Genomic DNA, 16,141 nt, shown 5'->3' on the forward strand with positions numbered 1-16,141 from the left:
ACAGGCCAGATTCTACCATTTTTATGTGCACTGAGTAGTCTCTTACTCTTTGAATCATCCCATTTGAAATTATTATGATAAAATATATAACTATGAAATGACTCATGAAATAAGGGTGGCCGAATCTGGACCGCTATGCTTGGGGGGTGGGAAATTAGGTTATTGTAATTTGATGTGCCTTTTTTAATATCCCTCTCTCTGTAATTTTGTGTGTGTGTGTGTGTGTCTATATATATATAGACACACACACACACACACATTTATTTATCGTTAAAGCATGATTTCAGTAATATTTTATTATCCAGAGGCCTTTCTATCACAAATATCAATTCTCATATGAATAATCTTTATCTTTCTAGTAATCTGATATCAATGTGACTACTTGCACGATTAAGGGTTTTGCAGAAATGGGCCTTTTTTTTTAACTGTTAGTGTTTGTTGTTGTAAAATTAATTATTTTGTCTGAGATTTATCCTAAATATCTTTCCGAATAGATTTTATATAAAATGTTTCTGTATCTCTTATATTTTTTCTTTATTTAGTTAAGTTTTATCAGATAATGCAAACTGTTATACAAAACAAACATGGAAAAAGAGAAATTCTATTGTATATTTATAATTAATGAAATAAATTACAGTTGATACAGCAAGCAGCCAGTGTGGTCCGTTTGTGTATTAGATATAACTAAATTGTTACATTTCATATTGTCTGTGCTCTTTCCCGTCTAGAAACAAAATAATAATAATAATAAATAACTAATAATACTGGATAATATTAGTGGCTATACGTCAGGTGTCTATTGAAATAAGATTAGTTTCCATTCATAGCTACATGAATCCTGTGAAATAAATAAATAAACCCCTAACTGTGACACACAAAATATCAGCTTCCTACTCTGGGAGAAATATTTAAATATTCATTTTATCCTCTAAATGGTATCTAGAATATTTTCAGAAGTGTCTGTATTGTAGTTCTTTTGCAACTACAAATTAAGGTTTTTAGTATTTATTTGATACAAAAAAAATCAATGTTAAAAGAAATATAACTGCAAATGACAGTTAAATATAATTGACTCAAAAATTAAGATATAATTATAATACTTGGAATAAAAACATTAAAATTATTTTTTCTTTATTTTATATTTTTAATGTATTGAACGTTTAAACTTCAACTGTTCAGTATTTTAAATTTCTACTTATAAGGTATGTTACAGTCAAGTGTGTGGACCAGATCTACAGCTGTCATACAGTGGCATAGCTCCATGTACTTCAATGGAGCTTTGCTGATTTGCACCAAATGAGGATCTGGTCCTTAGGACCTTTGAATTATCAATTTTTAGGTTACCAGTTGTAAATACTAACTTGTATTTTTTAATATCCATTTTATATTGAATGGAACAATTTCACACAAAAATATAGGCCTTTATCCTTGCAAATGCTTTAATATTCAGCCTTAAGTGCTAAATGGTAAACTAGACTAACAATTGGGAGAAAAATTCACTACTACAAAAAGAATGTACAGTATTTTGAACTTTGCACTTTGACTAGCTAAGGATTTAAACTGAAAGGAACATTCAGAAATTGAAAATACAAATGTCATAGATGAGTTAGCATCGTGTTACCATCCTAATTTAAGGATTAATCTTACCATACTGTTGCTCATAAGAAATACAAGTGCAGGTCTTCTCTTCAGTAATTAGTATTTTTTATCATCTTATTGCTGATATCCATGGCATTCTGCTATCCATACAGCTGCATGCCTTCTCTTCAATAATTGTTTTTTTCTATCATATTGCTGATACCATGAAGGTTTCTGGATATATTTTAAAGCATGTGAGAGATGAGTACTGAAAAAAAAACATTAATAAATGATTTAATGCATGCATCATCTGCACAGTGCCTTGAAATTGCAGTATACTGTTTAACTTATGAATTGGTATTTATATATATTGTGAGATTATACATTTTTGAGCATCATAAATACTGTATATATATCTTCAGATCACGTCTGTGTTAACAAAAAATTTAAATTATAAACAAATCTACCACAATATTTTAAAATGATTAGTTGATTTAACATTTAGTTCTAATAAGTCCATTATTTTCAAAAATCTTACTGACAGTTGTTGATCTAGCTGTATAGTGCACTATATCTTATTAGTTTACCAAAAGAGAAAAAAGATTTAAAAAAAACCCATGATAATATAAACCCTATAAAATAAAAAATGCACAGTATTTCAGTTAGGTATTTTAAAGGTGCTCTTAATCTGTTTTTGTTAAATAATTGATTATTTAACCAGTAGAAATAACATTCCTAGAATATTAAACCACCACTGTATACTTTCACAATCTATGTTCTTTAGTATCAAAATTGAATTCATTCTTGTGTTACATTTTATATTTCACATGCAGTTCTGCAAGATTGCTGCAGTATCAATGGCTTATAATCATTGTGAACTATTTAAGAAAACGTGGACAATAATGAACTCTGCAGGTTGCCTTGCTTCTATAAATGCATCTAATCATCATTCTGTGTCTGTCTTCAGACGATTAACTTCTTTCTGCATTGCTTATAGATAAATATTGATAGCTTATTGTATAGCAGATTTTTAGACATCGGCCAAACAAAATTTAAAGAATGAGTGGGTTTGTACCGTTTAATGTGGAAAAATATGTGAATAAGATGAATAATTGTTGTCTGAACTTAGTTTGATTTTTAGAAGATAACATGTAAAACATTTTATGCCCTTTGGTCTGGTTTTAAAAATATTCAGGTAAGGTATACTGTATTGAAATGTAGACTTTATATAAACTGAGCAAGTACAGTTATTCAGAAAGTAATTTTAGTCTTGCTATTACATCCTTAGCTGTCATAAAGATTAGTATGGCTCTCTATACACAGAGCGCAGAATAAATGAATGTATCAGCATGTAGCCTTGAGGAGCCCAATGCAATTTTCATCATGATAAATTGCATAATAAGCGAGAAAGTGTTTGCTTATTAATCCATAACAAGATTTAGATTGAAAATGGCCTGTTACATCCATGACAGGTACAGTACTGACTTCAGAAGGACTAAGATGGAAAGAAATGGCGCAACAATGTGTACAGGGGGTTAAGTATGCATCTTACCCTCCTGGTGCCCTGCTGAGCTGCCCCTTTTTGTGTCTGATTTACCGTGTACACAATAACAGTGCACAGCTGCCTTGCTTCTGTCTGGGATGTTAAGCACACTTTTTGAAGGAGCTTTTATGTCAAGCTTGTGCTTTTAAAAAAAATTCACTTCACATTTATTGACAAAGAAAAAAACACATGCAGTGTTTATCTTCTTTGTTGCGCTGAATAAAATACATTTCTGACCTGAGATGTGCTGCAGAGTTTTGGATAACTCCTCCACCCTTCTAGTCCAGCCCCTTCCCCCCAACACACATACGCACACTAAAGATTACACTATTTTAGCCATGCTGAGTGGAACTGCTCACTCATGAGGATTAAGAGTATTTTTCTAGCATTAATTAGGCTTTGATTTCTAGGCATAGAGGACTGTAGGGATTGTTGCTGTCCATAATTTTTCTTCTTTGAATTAAAAAATGCAGTTTGATTTGGATTACTTTGCAATGTTTTATCAACATTTAAGAACAAATTGTATTCTTTTCAGTGTTTGTATGTATAAACTGTACAAATAATTAAGTAGTCCCTTTTTAGTTTTAGTTGAGCATGATTAGAGGAATTTTTTTGTTCTATGGTGAAAATGCAGCATAAATTAAAGGGCTTGAATAGTCTGCAAATATAGGGCAATAGTTTTAGAATGTAACCTTTGTAGTTGATAGTTGGGGATTAAAAAAAAAGGAAGAACATGAGCTGGAGAATAGAGAAAGCTTCTAAAGATGCTTGGATGACTTTCCATATATTTGGGCTACAAAAATGCCTTTTAAACCTGGAAGTAGCAAGGGATCTGTCACCATTTCAATTATAAGCTTAGTTTTTTAAACCTTTAAATTCGCATTAAGCTGAAATTTAGACTAAAGATAGAGACATAGAATTATAAAATAGGAAGTACAGAGCTCCATCAGTTCTCATGTATCAGGGGGTAGCCGTGTTATTCTGTATCCACAAAAACAACAAGGAGTCCGGTGGCACCTTAAAGACTAACAGATTTAGTTGGGCATAAGCTTTCGTGGATAAAAAAACTCACTTCTTCAGATGTAACAGAAGTGAGGTTTTTTTTACTCACGAAAGCTTATGCCCAAATAAATCTGTTAGTCTTTAAGGTGTCACCGGACTCCTTGTTTTTATCAGTACTCATGCAATTCTGCATTCATGGGCAGTTGAGCAGTGGGATATGCCCAGCTGACCTGCGTTCTCAACAGCCCCCAGGAAGGCAAAACAGTCCCAAGGTCCATGCTGTTATGCCATGTGGGAATGTTCATTCCTGACTCTGTATTTTGCCATCAATTCAGCCCTGTTCATGTAAGCAAGAGACTGCTTTTAAAAAGAGTAAATTAAATTAGACTTTTCTTTACAATGTTGCAGAAATATAGGTCCCCTGGTTTCCTCCCACTCTCTTGCTTCATGGTGTCAGTCTGGCGGTGTAAACCATAGTCACAGAAAATTGCTCGGTGTTGGCTTTTCCCTCAATCCCTTTTGTACAGCAGCATTTCATCCTCTGAAAAGTCTCTCTCTGACCTAACGGCCACAGGAGGAAAGGGACACGGAAGAAGCCACATGCTTCATCCTTAGAACAGGGAAAGATCCAGAGCAAAATCACATCCTTGTGATTTCTCTTGCAGAAGGTTACTAGCCTGGTCATGGTTTCATGGCTGATAAAGGGTTGGAGGGGAACATGGCTTGGTGTTCCTCTGTGTTACTGACTGTCTGAATGGAATCCTTGAGTTTAGGGGGATGGTTTCTCTCTTGGTCACTCTTTTTATACAGAAATATGGAACAAAATAAACACTGTTTTTATACTGAAATTTCATGTTTTTAATCCTGTGCAGTTGACTAGGTTGCTTTAGAAATAATAATGATAAACGACTGCACTGTTGAAGTTTGATAGCTGGCTATTGTATAGGGGCCTAGAGTAGTCTTCTGTAGGCTTGCATCAATTTCAAAGAACTCGAGCAAATGGCTCAGAATAGGACTCTCTGGTGGGTCTCTGACAAGATGAGCATGTGACAGGTTTGAGGGGGATCGACGAAATCATCTCCAGTCTGAGATGCAGTCCAAAGCTGCATAACCAAACATCATAGATACAAACTTCCCATGCTCTCAGTGCGGCTGACTCTGCGCATCAGGGTTCAGAATTTAGAGTCGTATGCATAGCCATCGATGAGAATTGCAACAATATCATCTTCATCATCAGCGATGGACTAACAACATTAGATAGCGGCCAAACCAACTATTCATGTTGATGTAAAAACGCAGTAATCAAACTTTGCATCTGACTTCACCTTACAAAAGCCAAGAAATTGAGAGTTATGGTTCTCTTCTGCTAATTCCCTTTTCCCTAACCCATCTGCCTCTTCTGTGTTACCCTAAAGTCTCTCTCTCCCTCTCATTCTGTCCTTCTTCATGTTCCCTTCAAGTGCACTGTAGTCCTGAACATCCATATTATAACACAGCAGATCATTCTTTGCTTCTTTTTCTTTTGCAGAGCTGAGCTCCCCAAAGCTCAAAAAGTTAACTGGGAATTAAAGTAAATTAAAACTCCCAATGGCTGGATACTTGTTCACTTTTTTTTATGTAAATCTCATCGTCTCAGATGGCGGAAATGCACATGTAAAATCTGTGTGTTTTCAAGAAGGCTCCATATTCCCATGGGGAAGCATCTTTATTTTTAGTTTTAAAAAAAGCCTTCTCCTCCTCGGACCCAAAATTTAGATGCTTCCTTCTCACCTCTTGCCCCAGGATTTCTCATCCTAAAAATCCTATCTGGTAGCTCTGAGTAGGTGATTTTCTTCTCCCTCCTGCGAGGTGAGGGCTCCTCTTTCTCGTTGCCCGCCTCTTAGCTACTAATGTCTGTTGAGCCGATAAAACTCCATCCTCCATCACGGTACCGTCCTTTACACACAGCCTTTTTACCCTCCTTCCCAGGTTCCTCAGGAGCTGCAGGGAACCCTTCAGTGTTCTTTCTCACCCTTGGGAGTGGGAGTGTTGTATTCTTGAGTTCCTCTCAAGTGCAAGTCTCCCTGGTTGATACCAGCACACTTCTATGATCAGCGTTCCATTCGCTCATGCTTAAGACAAGTCAAAGTTCTGACCTATGGCATCTGACCAGCAGGAAAAAAGGACCAGCCTTACAACCCTACAGAAACTTGACAGCAACAACCTTCAGGGTTGCAACCCACAGGTTAAGATCCATTGTTGTCCAGTAACCCAACAGAGAACATAAGAACATAAAGTCCGTACCGGGTCAGACCAAAAGGTCCATCTAGCCCAGTATCCCGTCTACCGATAGTGGCCAATCCCAGGTGCCCCAGAGGGAGTGAACCTAACAGGCAATGATCAAGTAATCTCTCTCCTGCCATCCATCTCCACCCTCTGACAGACAGAGGCTAGGGACACCATTCCTTACCCGCCCGGGCTAATAGCCATTAATGGACTTAACCACCATGAATTTATCCAGTTCTCTTTTAAACTCTGTTATAGTCCTAGCCTTCACAAACTCCTCAGGTAAGGAGTTCCACAAGTTGACTGTGCGCTGCGTGAAGAACTTCCTTTTATTTGTTTTAAACCTGCTGCCTATTAATTTCATTTGATGACCCCTAGTTCTTGTATTATGGGAATAAGTAAATAACTTTTCCTTATCCACTTTCTCCACATCACTCATGATTTTATATACCTCTATCATATCCCCCCTTAGTCTCCTCTTTTCCAAGCTGAAGAGTCCTAGCCCCTTTAATCTCTCCTTATATGGGACCCGTTCCAAACCCTTAATCATTTTAGTTGCCCTTTTCTAGTGCCAGTATATCTTTTTTGAGATGAGGAGACCACATCTGTACTCAGTATTCGAGATGAGGGCGTACCATCGATTTATATAAGGGCAATAATATATTCTCAGTCTTATTCTCTATCCCCTTTTTAATGATTCCTAACATCCTGTTTGCTTTTTTGACCGCCTCTGCACACTGCGTGGACATTTTCAGAGAACTATCCACGATGACTCCAAGATCTTTTTCCTGACTTGTTGTAGCTAAATTAGCCCCCATCATATTGTATGTATAGTTGGGGTTATTTTTTCCAATGTGCATTACTTTACATTTATCCACATTAAATTTCATTTGCCATTTTGTTGCCCAATCACTTAGTTTTGTGAGATCTTTTTGAAGTTCTTCACAGTCTGCTTTGGTCTTAACTATCTTTAGCAGTTTAGTATCATCTGCAAACTTTGCCACGTCACTGTATACCCCTTTCTCCAGATCATTTATGAATAAGTTGAATAGGATCGGTCCGAGGTTTGACCCTTGGGGAACACCACTAGTTACCCCTCTCCATTCTGAGAATAAACAGAGCCTTTATTATGCTCCCAGCAGTGCTACTTAATTATTGCCACTAGCTAAGGTCTTGTGTTCTTGCAGTGTCTCTCAGAAACATGCTTCCTAGAAAACTAATGCCAGCAAAGCAACATTTATTAACTTAAAAACTGAATATTTGTATCTGAGATCTCTCTAATTACATAATACTATTTTGATTACGAGAAAAATTCCACATTTCTACTAGAAACGGGAAAGGAAATGTTTTTCTTTAATGAGAAGATATGAGGGTTTTATCAGTTGAAAGAATATTAGATGGACCCCTTTTTGGGGGAGGGAGCTGAAAGAGAACCTTTATCCTTATTGGGAAGATTATGCAATCAGTATGGCATTCTGGTAGGGGGAAATGCATGGTGCTTTTTTAACTGTTAGGTGGGGATTTGGAGCATTTGGGCAGGTAAGAACAGCATTTGCACATTGATGTCTTATATAGGGGATGGAATAGTTACTGTTTGGTAACATTTAGCCACAATAATCAGTTATTTAAGATAAGACTAAATGGTTTTATGTATCCAACCATGGGAATATGAATATTTTGTGTGGTGACTAGTCCTGGAGGCAGACATGGGATACTACTTGTATAGTTCTCTATATCTGACGATCACCACGCTCTTTACAAACATTGATACCATTATACCCATTTTACAGATAGAGAAATTGAGGTACAGTTGAGGTTAGTGACCTTTTTCAATGCCACACAGTAAGCATATGCTACAGCTGTGCATAGAAATGAGTTCTGCTTCCAGAGCCTGTGATCTAACCATTAGACTCCTTTGCTTCCAAACCAAAATAGGATGGTCGGACTAGGATAAGTGTGCATCTACAAATACAGTACTGGAACAGACTGTTGCTTGGTAAGAGCTTGCGTTTGTGTCCTAAATCCCTATTGAAATAAATCTTGGTCTGATTTTTTGAAAATATGCATTTTTATTAGTATGCATCTGTGTATGAGGGATGCATAATCTGAATGCAGCATTATAACCCATGGACTCTGACACAGCTTTGATACAGGCTTCCTCTGTGGCCTTGACAGAATTACTTAACTACCTTGCCTCTGTTTCCCCATCTATAAAATAAGAATAATAATGAAGTCCCTTGGTTACTGGAGTGTGTGAAGAACATGTAATGTCTGTAAAGATCCTGGAAAATGCAAGTGCCATATAAAGGCATTTATATGTTTGCATCCAGTCACTCTGCATGACTGCATTCCCAGGATGAACAGGAAAAACAAGTATTGCTCCTGCTCATTCTTCAGTGACAGATATGGCATCTCAGAGCACTGGCTCGGTCATCTGCCAAGCCTCCCTTCTCCCAGAAGCATGAATGCCGGAGATTAGCTGAAGCAGTATCAGCTAGTCTCAGATCTGCCTAGTTTCCACTACCACCAACAACGTGTCAGTCAAGCCCAAGAGCATCCCAGGCAAAACTGCTCTGCCATCTTTCATACCTTTGTTCAGAACAGATCTTTTGTGTGGCACTACGGTATTGGAGTAAGTTCAGTAAAAAATACTTATTGATACACCTTTAAAATGTAGTCTGCACTTCTGCAGAGCTGTCCTGCTGGGGCTTGCTGTAGCCAAGCCATCTGGGACAGAGTGCTGGTCCCTTACATTCCCTAAAGCTTGCAGCAAATTTATAGTGGTCTCCTGGATGGGAACATGAGGCCAAAGGAATCTAATCTCTCCCCTCCCCACTAATGTACCCACAGTGAGCAATCTGAACTTCAGCCACACATACTGCTATTATGTTTATTTTGGGGTACGGTGTAATTTTTGTACAAGTTTGGGTTTGATTAGTTCCCACCGTATTCACCAGCTGTGTCCGTAGAGGCAGTTTCCCACAAGTTGGGAAGCCTCCCTTATGGGAAAGCAGCTTTAAACTTTAGCCAGAGCTCCACAAGTCCCATCAGTGGAAGCTGTGAGGGAGATGCGCTTCCCACCCACTTGTGGGCTGTGTCAGCCATCATCTGACCGCTGGCTTAGCAGCTAAAGTCTGCAGCTAAACCTCAACTCCAGGCAGACTTTCTGCCAGTGGGACCCAGGCAATAAATCTTGACCCACTATATTAATGTATATGTATTTTCTATTTGGCTGGATGTTTCCAAGTTTGGGGGAGGCTGTTGGATTTATTCCTGTTTGTACCAGTTTGACTGAATTTTTAACATATGCCACACATGCCAGCAGCCCTGAATAGGTGGCTTTTTTTATGCATTGTATAAATTTAAATAAATAATATAAACAATATATTTGTACTCTGAATCAAATTTACTGAGCGGGGGGGGGGTAAAAATAGAGTAGTTTGAGATCCCTTAGTGCCACTGGCAATAGATAGGCATGTGTTGTGGTAGGATGGTTCAGTATCCGTTTTGTAAAAGTCCATAGCTTGTCTGCACTATGGTTTACACAAATGACTGTTTAAGGTGTGATCGGAATCTGTATCTGGCTGGGACAGTACACATGTTGTACTAATCTTAAGGATGTGGAAAGAATGAAATTCCCCTATAAAAGAATATATCTGGATATAAGAGACCTGGTGCTGTCTTGTGAATGCTAGGTTTGCATCTGCCTTTGTTTTGGTCTGTGGTCTTGGTGCAATGTGCCCGTTCCATCACGCACAGCTTTAGCTCTGAAAGAAGACATACAGACCAGCTGCGAGAGGGGGTTAATCTCTGGCCACATACTACCACAGCTGAGTGTTGTAAATGAATTAACAAGAAACCTGTTGCTTTTCAGGAAAATGCATGCCTTACCAAACACTGGGAGGAAAAATATTCCTGACAGAAACATGTGAATCCTTGCTGAACTATGCTTCTGACGTTTTCAATGAATACACATAGGCACCAGACCAGGGTTACTAGATAACAACATTAGAATTAGATTGTTAATCTAGTTTTTGATATGTTTTCATCACTCAGTAGTCTGCAAAAATGCCAAAATGATTTTTAATGTTATTCAAAGAGCTATAACAAATAAAAGGTAACAGGAACATCTATATAGTGCTATTCTGAGAAGTACATTAATTGTTATATTCATTATTTTATTGTGTGTATTGATGAAGTAAGAGAAGATGAGGTGAATAAAAATGATAAGCAAGATCTCATGTATTTTTGTTGAATCTAATGCTTATCCTTTATCCATGTATTGCTGCTACATAGTTTGACAGTGACTCAAATAGCTCACTTGTCAGAGAAAGCTTTAATCAACGCTTGGCTGGTCTTTGCATACTTTTTCATATGTAAGCTACAAGAGTGTGCAATCCTGTTATATCATAGATTTACCATACACAAAAATCTAAAATAAAAAACTTCATTGTTATCATCAAAGTTGTTAAGTGCAGTTCAAGAGGAGCTTTGTACAACTGAACACACATTTTTTTTCTCAAAAATAAAAAAATGGAAATAACTAAGAATATGAAACAATTTTGATGCCAATTCTTACACCCACTTCTTACACAAAACATGAGAGAGAACACTCAATAACTAAAGCACCTACTTTTACAGATGAAAAAATAGTTCCAATAATTTTTTTAAACCCACTAAAATATTCCTTAAGTTAGGGCATATACTTAGTGGTGTGGAATAAAGGTTTAAATGGCACTCACATATATTTGTGGCTTTGTCACTTAGAAATAATTGGCCATCCCAAACTCATGTCAGCTGCTTTTATACCACAGTTCATAGCATATATTCCATATAAAACATGAGCAGAGGAGAGAATTAAACAGGATAGATTTTTTTAAAATCTTATTTTTATTGGAAATGTTTGACCTAAGCATAGCTCAAAAAGAAATATCTTCTCTTCATTGAGGAAATAATATTTCACGTTGTTTGTATCCTTTCTTCTCCTTTTGCTCACACATTCTCTTGTTAGGCTGTTGAGAGGTATACTTCATCCCTTCCCTCCCTGTCTCTCAAAATGTCCATTTGCTCCAAGCCCCCTTCCCAGTTATACTTATTTAAAGACCAGAATTGAGAAACATGTTATCTGGTCCAGGAACATTTTTAACTGTGCTATAAATACCCCTTTGGAGAATTAGAAATCATTCCTTCTTTTAGCTTGGCATATCAGAAGATATCAGACATTAACATCATGACTCAAACATTATTGGGATGGAGCCAAACAAGTTGATAGACTAAGTTGCATATTTTTTGGAGCTTGAACAAAAGTATTGATGCCTTCTTTCCTATCATTTTGAGGCTTGTGGAGTTGGACTCTACCTAGGCTTTGCATGTTATGTACAAATATATAACATTTTATATGCTACTGTTTTTTAAAAAAACAAGTCTTAAAATTCTTAACATTTCTAAATGTGTACCTTTGGTAAGATGTGACATGAATAAAATAGAAATGATGTGAGAGTTAATGGAATTGTTTGGGATGATCTTCGGCATTCTCTCATTTGCAGTCAGAGCGAACAGCAAAAATGAGCCATATTCTGCCCGCTAATAACCTTTGTGCCACTTCAGCAGTATGTAGGGGATGAAAGGGACATGGCTGGGATGTGACTGTACTGAGAGATTCTCTGCTATGAAACAGCTCCACAGAGGACAATTGCAGCTGTATATAGTTTAGAGTTGTCTTGAGGCCGCTCTAACTTACACTAAAGGCTGAACTGGCCCCCAGCAACTCCAGAGATCAGAAAAGCTCCATGGTAGATGACAGCTACCTTTACCACCTCACCAATCAGCTGCACTGAGTGGAGTTCTGGCACAGTTACAATCCGACCAAGAGTCTTTAAATGCGAGTGTGTTATGGTAAGGATTTAGAAAGGAGTTTTTTTGTTAATCAGTTATAATGACATTAGTTGTGTAAAATGATTGCAATCATAACTCAATTGCAGCCCTTACTCATTCTGATTGAAAGCAGTGTGACTGCTCACATGAGTACGGGCTGCAGGCTTAGGCCTCTGGTTGTATTTCCAAAGAGACACTGTGATAATTTTGTATTGCTTTATAATAAGTTAATTAAATATTTTAATGAGCCATGACTTAACATATTGGGGGTGTCCTCGGCGTTAAGTATTTAAAAATAAATCGTATATAATTTAAATTACAGATGAAGCTTGATAAAATTACTTAATTGGTCCTGGACAGACTTCAATTAATATATTTTTATCTCCTGTGCATCTCTTAAAGTACTAACGCATCTGAAATCACATTGCTAGAGGAGAAAGCTGTAGATTTCACCTCCTCTTATGTAACAAAAATCATCTCTTGTTCTCAGTGTGCACTTAAATGACACTTACTTTATGAAAAATCATAGTTTTATTAACACTTAGCATTCATATATCTATATAATGCAAATTAGGAACAACAGCTAAGATGTAGATTTTTAAGGCGGAGAAGTTGTTCTAAAAATCAGTCACCAGCCAGTCAGTGCTGCTCATTTGCATATGCTCTGAAAAAGCAATCTTGCCTTAGTGTGTTGAACTTCTGCCACGCCTGTGATGTTCATAAATAGGGGTTGCTGATAGGTGAGTCTAGCTTTGCCTTAGTAGCGCTTGCAGTATTTTAAAACAAAGTGATTCATTCAACACAGGAAACCAAATTGAATGAATTTAGTATTTTCAGTGCCTTTAGAAGCTCTTCCTTCCCCTCCTCCCAACTAGTTAAAAGTGCTTAGCTGAACTGAATAGTAATACTACAAAAGCTGTATTTTCAAGCTGCTTCTAAACTTTTGCTAAACAATAAAATATAAAAATACTTTGTATGACATTCTTTATTTGCCTTGTCCCAGGTTTTGTGATACGTATTCAGTACTACAGCTAGATAATTTGTTAACAAGGCCTTTTTAACACTTTGGACAGATGCACATACTGTTTTCAATCTTCATGGTTAATTATTCGATTTTGTATTTGATGCCAGAACACCCTGACTCCTAATCACTGCTCATTGTTGGAAGTCCATTATATTCTAACTGTTTGAGTGCTCCCGTTGACCTTGAACTGACATTATAAGCTGTGTCTAATCTTTTCACTCTATATTTCTAATGCCTCTTTTCTTTTTTCCCCCCTTTGTCTGATCCCTCTTTAGCATCACAATGGGGCTGCCTCTGAGTCCAGCAGCTGACTCCGCCCGCTCTGCACGACATGCTCTCTCACTCATTGCCACTGCCAGACCACCCGCCTTCATAACAACTATCGCCAAGGAGGTGAGAAAAACTTCAATGTTCACTGAACTGCACTTTCAAAAGAATAATGATCTCAGCGTGCAACAAACTTTTTGGTTGGTTTTATATTAGTGCTTTTCAGCTCCAGTATTAGCAGACAGAAATAAAAAATTGTCAAATCTCCTTTACCACTGCCCCACAATTTAGCTTTTTTGGGGAGACCAAATGGGTTATCATTTTTAAATATTTGGTGGTATGCAACATACACATTATGCAGCAATATCTTGATAACTGCTATACCAGGTCACTTGATGAGTTGAAAATGGCTTAATCTGTTGTGTCCTGATGTACTGGGTGTATAACCTTCCAATTCACATATAGAGCAGTGGGCAAAATCCTTCATCATCCCACCCGTCTTTGTGATGGGTGTTTCTTCTGGGTCCTCCCCAATCCAGTCCTAGGTTCTTTGGGCATAGCATAGAAGCTAGGATCCCCTTTCTACCCCAGTCATTCTCCCATCTCCTTAGTGCATCTGATTTTAGAAGCAGCTGCAGCCTCTGCAGGTCTGATTATGTGTGAGTGTACCTAAACATCGGGTTGGCAAAAGAAGGCTGGCAAGGAGGTAGACCGTGAAGGGCCCTTAAATGTCCAAAATAATATTTGGTATTATATATCATTAAGTCCAAGATGGGCCATTTATTCACCCTGACCCTCCCTTTTTGTGAAAGTGAGGATCAGTAAAGAAAGTGGACCAACATTTTAAAGAGTGTATGCAGAATAATAATTAAAACATATTCAAAGGCTACATTCAAAAGCCACGGTCAAGCTGGAAGGGCATAGCAAGTGGGGTCCCATAGGGATCAGTTTGGGGTCCAATTCGGTTCAGTATCTTCATCAATAATTTAGATAATGGCATAGAGAGTACACTTATAATGTTTGTAGACAATACCAAGCTGGGAGGGGTTGCAAGTGCTTTGGAGGTTAGGATTAAAATTCAAAATGAGCTGGACAAACTGGAGAAATGGTCTGAAGTAAATAGGATGAAATTCAAGAAGGACAAATGCAAAGTACCCCACTTAGAAAGGAACAATCAGTTGCACACATACAAAATGGGAAATGCCTATCTAGGAAGGAGTACCGAGGAAAGGGATCTGGGGTCATAGTGGATCACAAGCTAAATCTGAGTCAACAGTGTAATGCTGTTGCAAAAAAAGCAAACATCATTCTGGGATGTATTAGCAGGAGTGTTATAAGCAAGACACGAGAAGTAATTCTTCTGCTTTACTCTGCTCTGATTAGGCCTCAACTGGAATATTGTGTCCAGTTCCTGGCACCATATTTCAGGAAAGGTGTTGACAAATTGGAGAGAGTCCAGAGAAGAGCAACAAAAATGATTAAAGGTCTAGAAAACATGACCTATGAGGGAAGATTGAAAAAATTGGGTTTGTTTAGTCTGGAAAAGAGAAGAGTGAGAGGGGACATAATAGTTTTCAAGTATGTAAAAGATTATTACAAGGAGCAGGGGAAAAATGTGTTTTTCTTAACTCCTGAAGATAGGACAAAAAGTTTCCTACTGTCAGGGTGGGTAAACATTGGAATAAATATTGTGGAATCTCCATCACTGGAGATTTTTAAGAGCAGGTTAGACAAACACCTGTCAGGGATGGTCTAGATAATACTTAGTCCTGCCACGAGTGCAGGGGACTGAAGTAGATGACCTCTCGAGGTCCCTTCCAGTCCTATGATTCTATGGTTCAAATGAGTTCTGCAAAATACAGATGTTCTTAATGTAATATTTTAGTCCAAATGTTGAACATTTGTCCTTAAACCTCAAACAAAAGCTGTTTCTTTTCTGAATATTATTTCACAAATTATATTTTTGGATTGGTCATCAGAGGTCTTCATTCCTAGTGAATGATGTGGAACAATGTAATTTTGCATAATTAATTTGTAATTCCTCTGGTGTCTTCCCTCAGACTAGTGACAGTACCTTAGTCTTCATCCATGCCTCAATCTTAGACAGTGGGCTAATTATTCCACTGTGCCAGCCAAGTCAGAGGTGCAGACAGAGTTAGGTGTGATTAGCAAACAGAAATAATCACCAGCCCAGCCTCTTTACTTTACTTAACCTCCTTAATTGGCTTTATGTACACATTGAAGAAGAGATGTGACAATGTAGAACTGCAGTAGCCCACATGAACACTTGGACTCCTCTCACCGCTGCTAGAGACTGTTGGAACCTGATCTGGTATTATGAAACAAACATGGAAAGCTCATGCTAAGTATAGTTGAAACATATGTGGACAACAGTAATGAAATATATAATCCTATTCTTTTTGTAGGTGCATAGACACACTGCGCTGGCAGCAAACACTCAGTCTCAACAGAATATTCACACCACAGCTCTTGCTCGGGCTAAAGGAGAGATCCTAAGAGTAATCGAAATACTAATAGATAAAATGCCCACAGACGTTGTGGATCTTCTTGTAGAGGTAAGAATATGC

General features: G+C 37.6%; 1 protein-coding gene across 4 annotated transcripts in view; it reads left to right on the forward strand.

The window, feature by feature from the left end:
• Nucleotides 1–16,141, forward strand: part of WDR7 (WD repeat domain 7) — a 340,638-nt gene that overhangs the window by 249,773 nt on the left and 74,724 nt on the right. For all 4 annotated transcript variants that reach the window (XM_034773718.1, XM_034773717.1, XM_034773719.1 and 1 more), the window contains 2 exons: nucleotides 13,562–13,679; nucleotides 15,980–16,129. In XM_034773718.1, the coding sequence (XP_034629609.1) occupies nucleotides 13,562–13,679; nucleotides 15,980–16,129 (268 nt within the window). The remainder of the gene's footprint in view (nucleotides 1–13,561; nucleotides 13,680–15,979; nucleotides 16,130–16,141) is intronic.

Source organism: Trachemys scripta, chromosome 6, assembly GCF_013100865.1.
Source record: "Trachemys scripta elegans isolate TJP31775 chromosome 6, CAS_Tse_1.0, whole genome shotgun sequence".
NCBI lineage: Eukaryota > Metazoa > Chordata > Testudines > Emydidae > Trachemys > Trachemys scripta.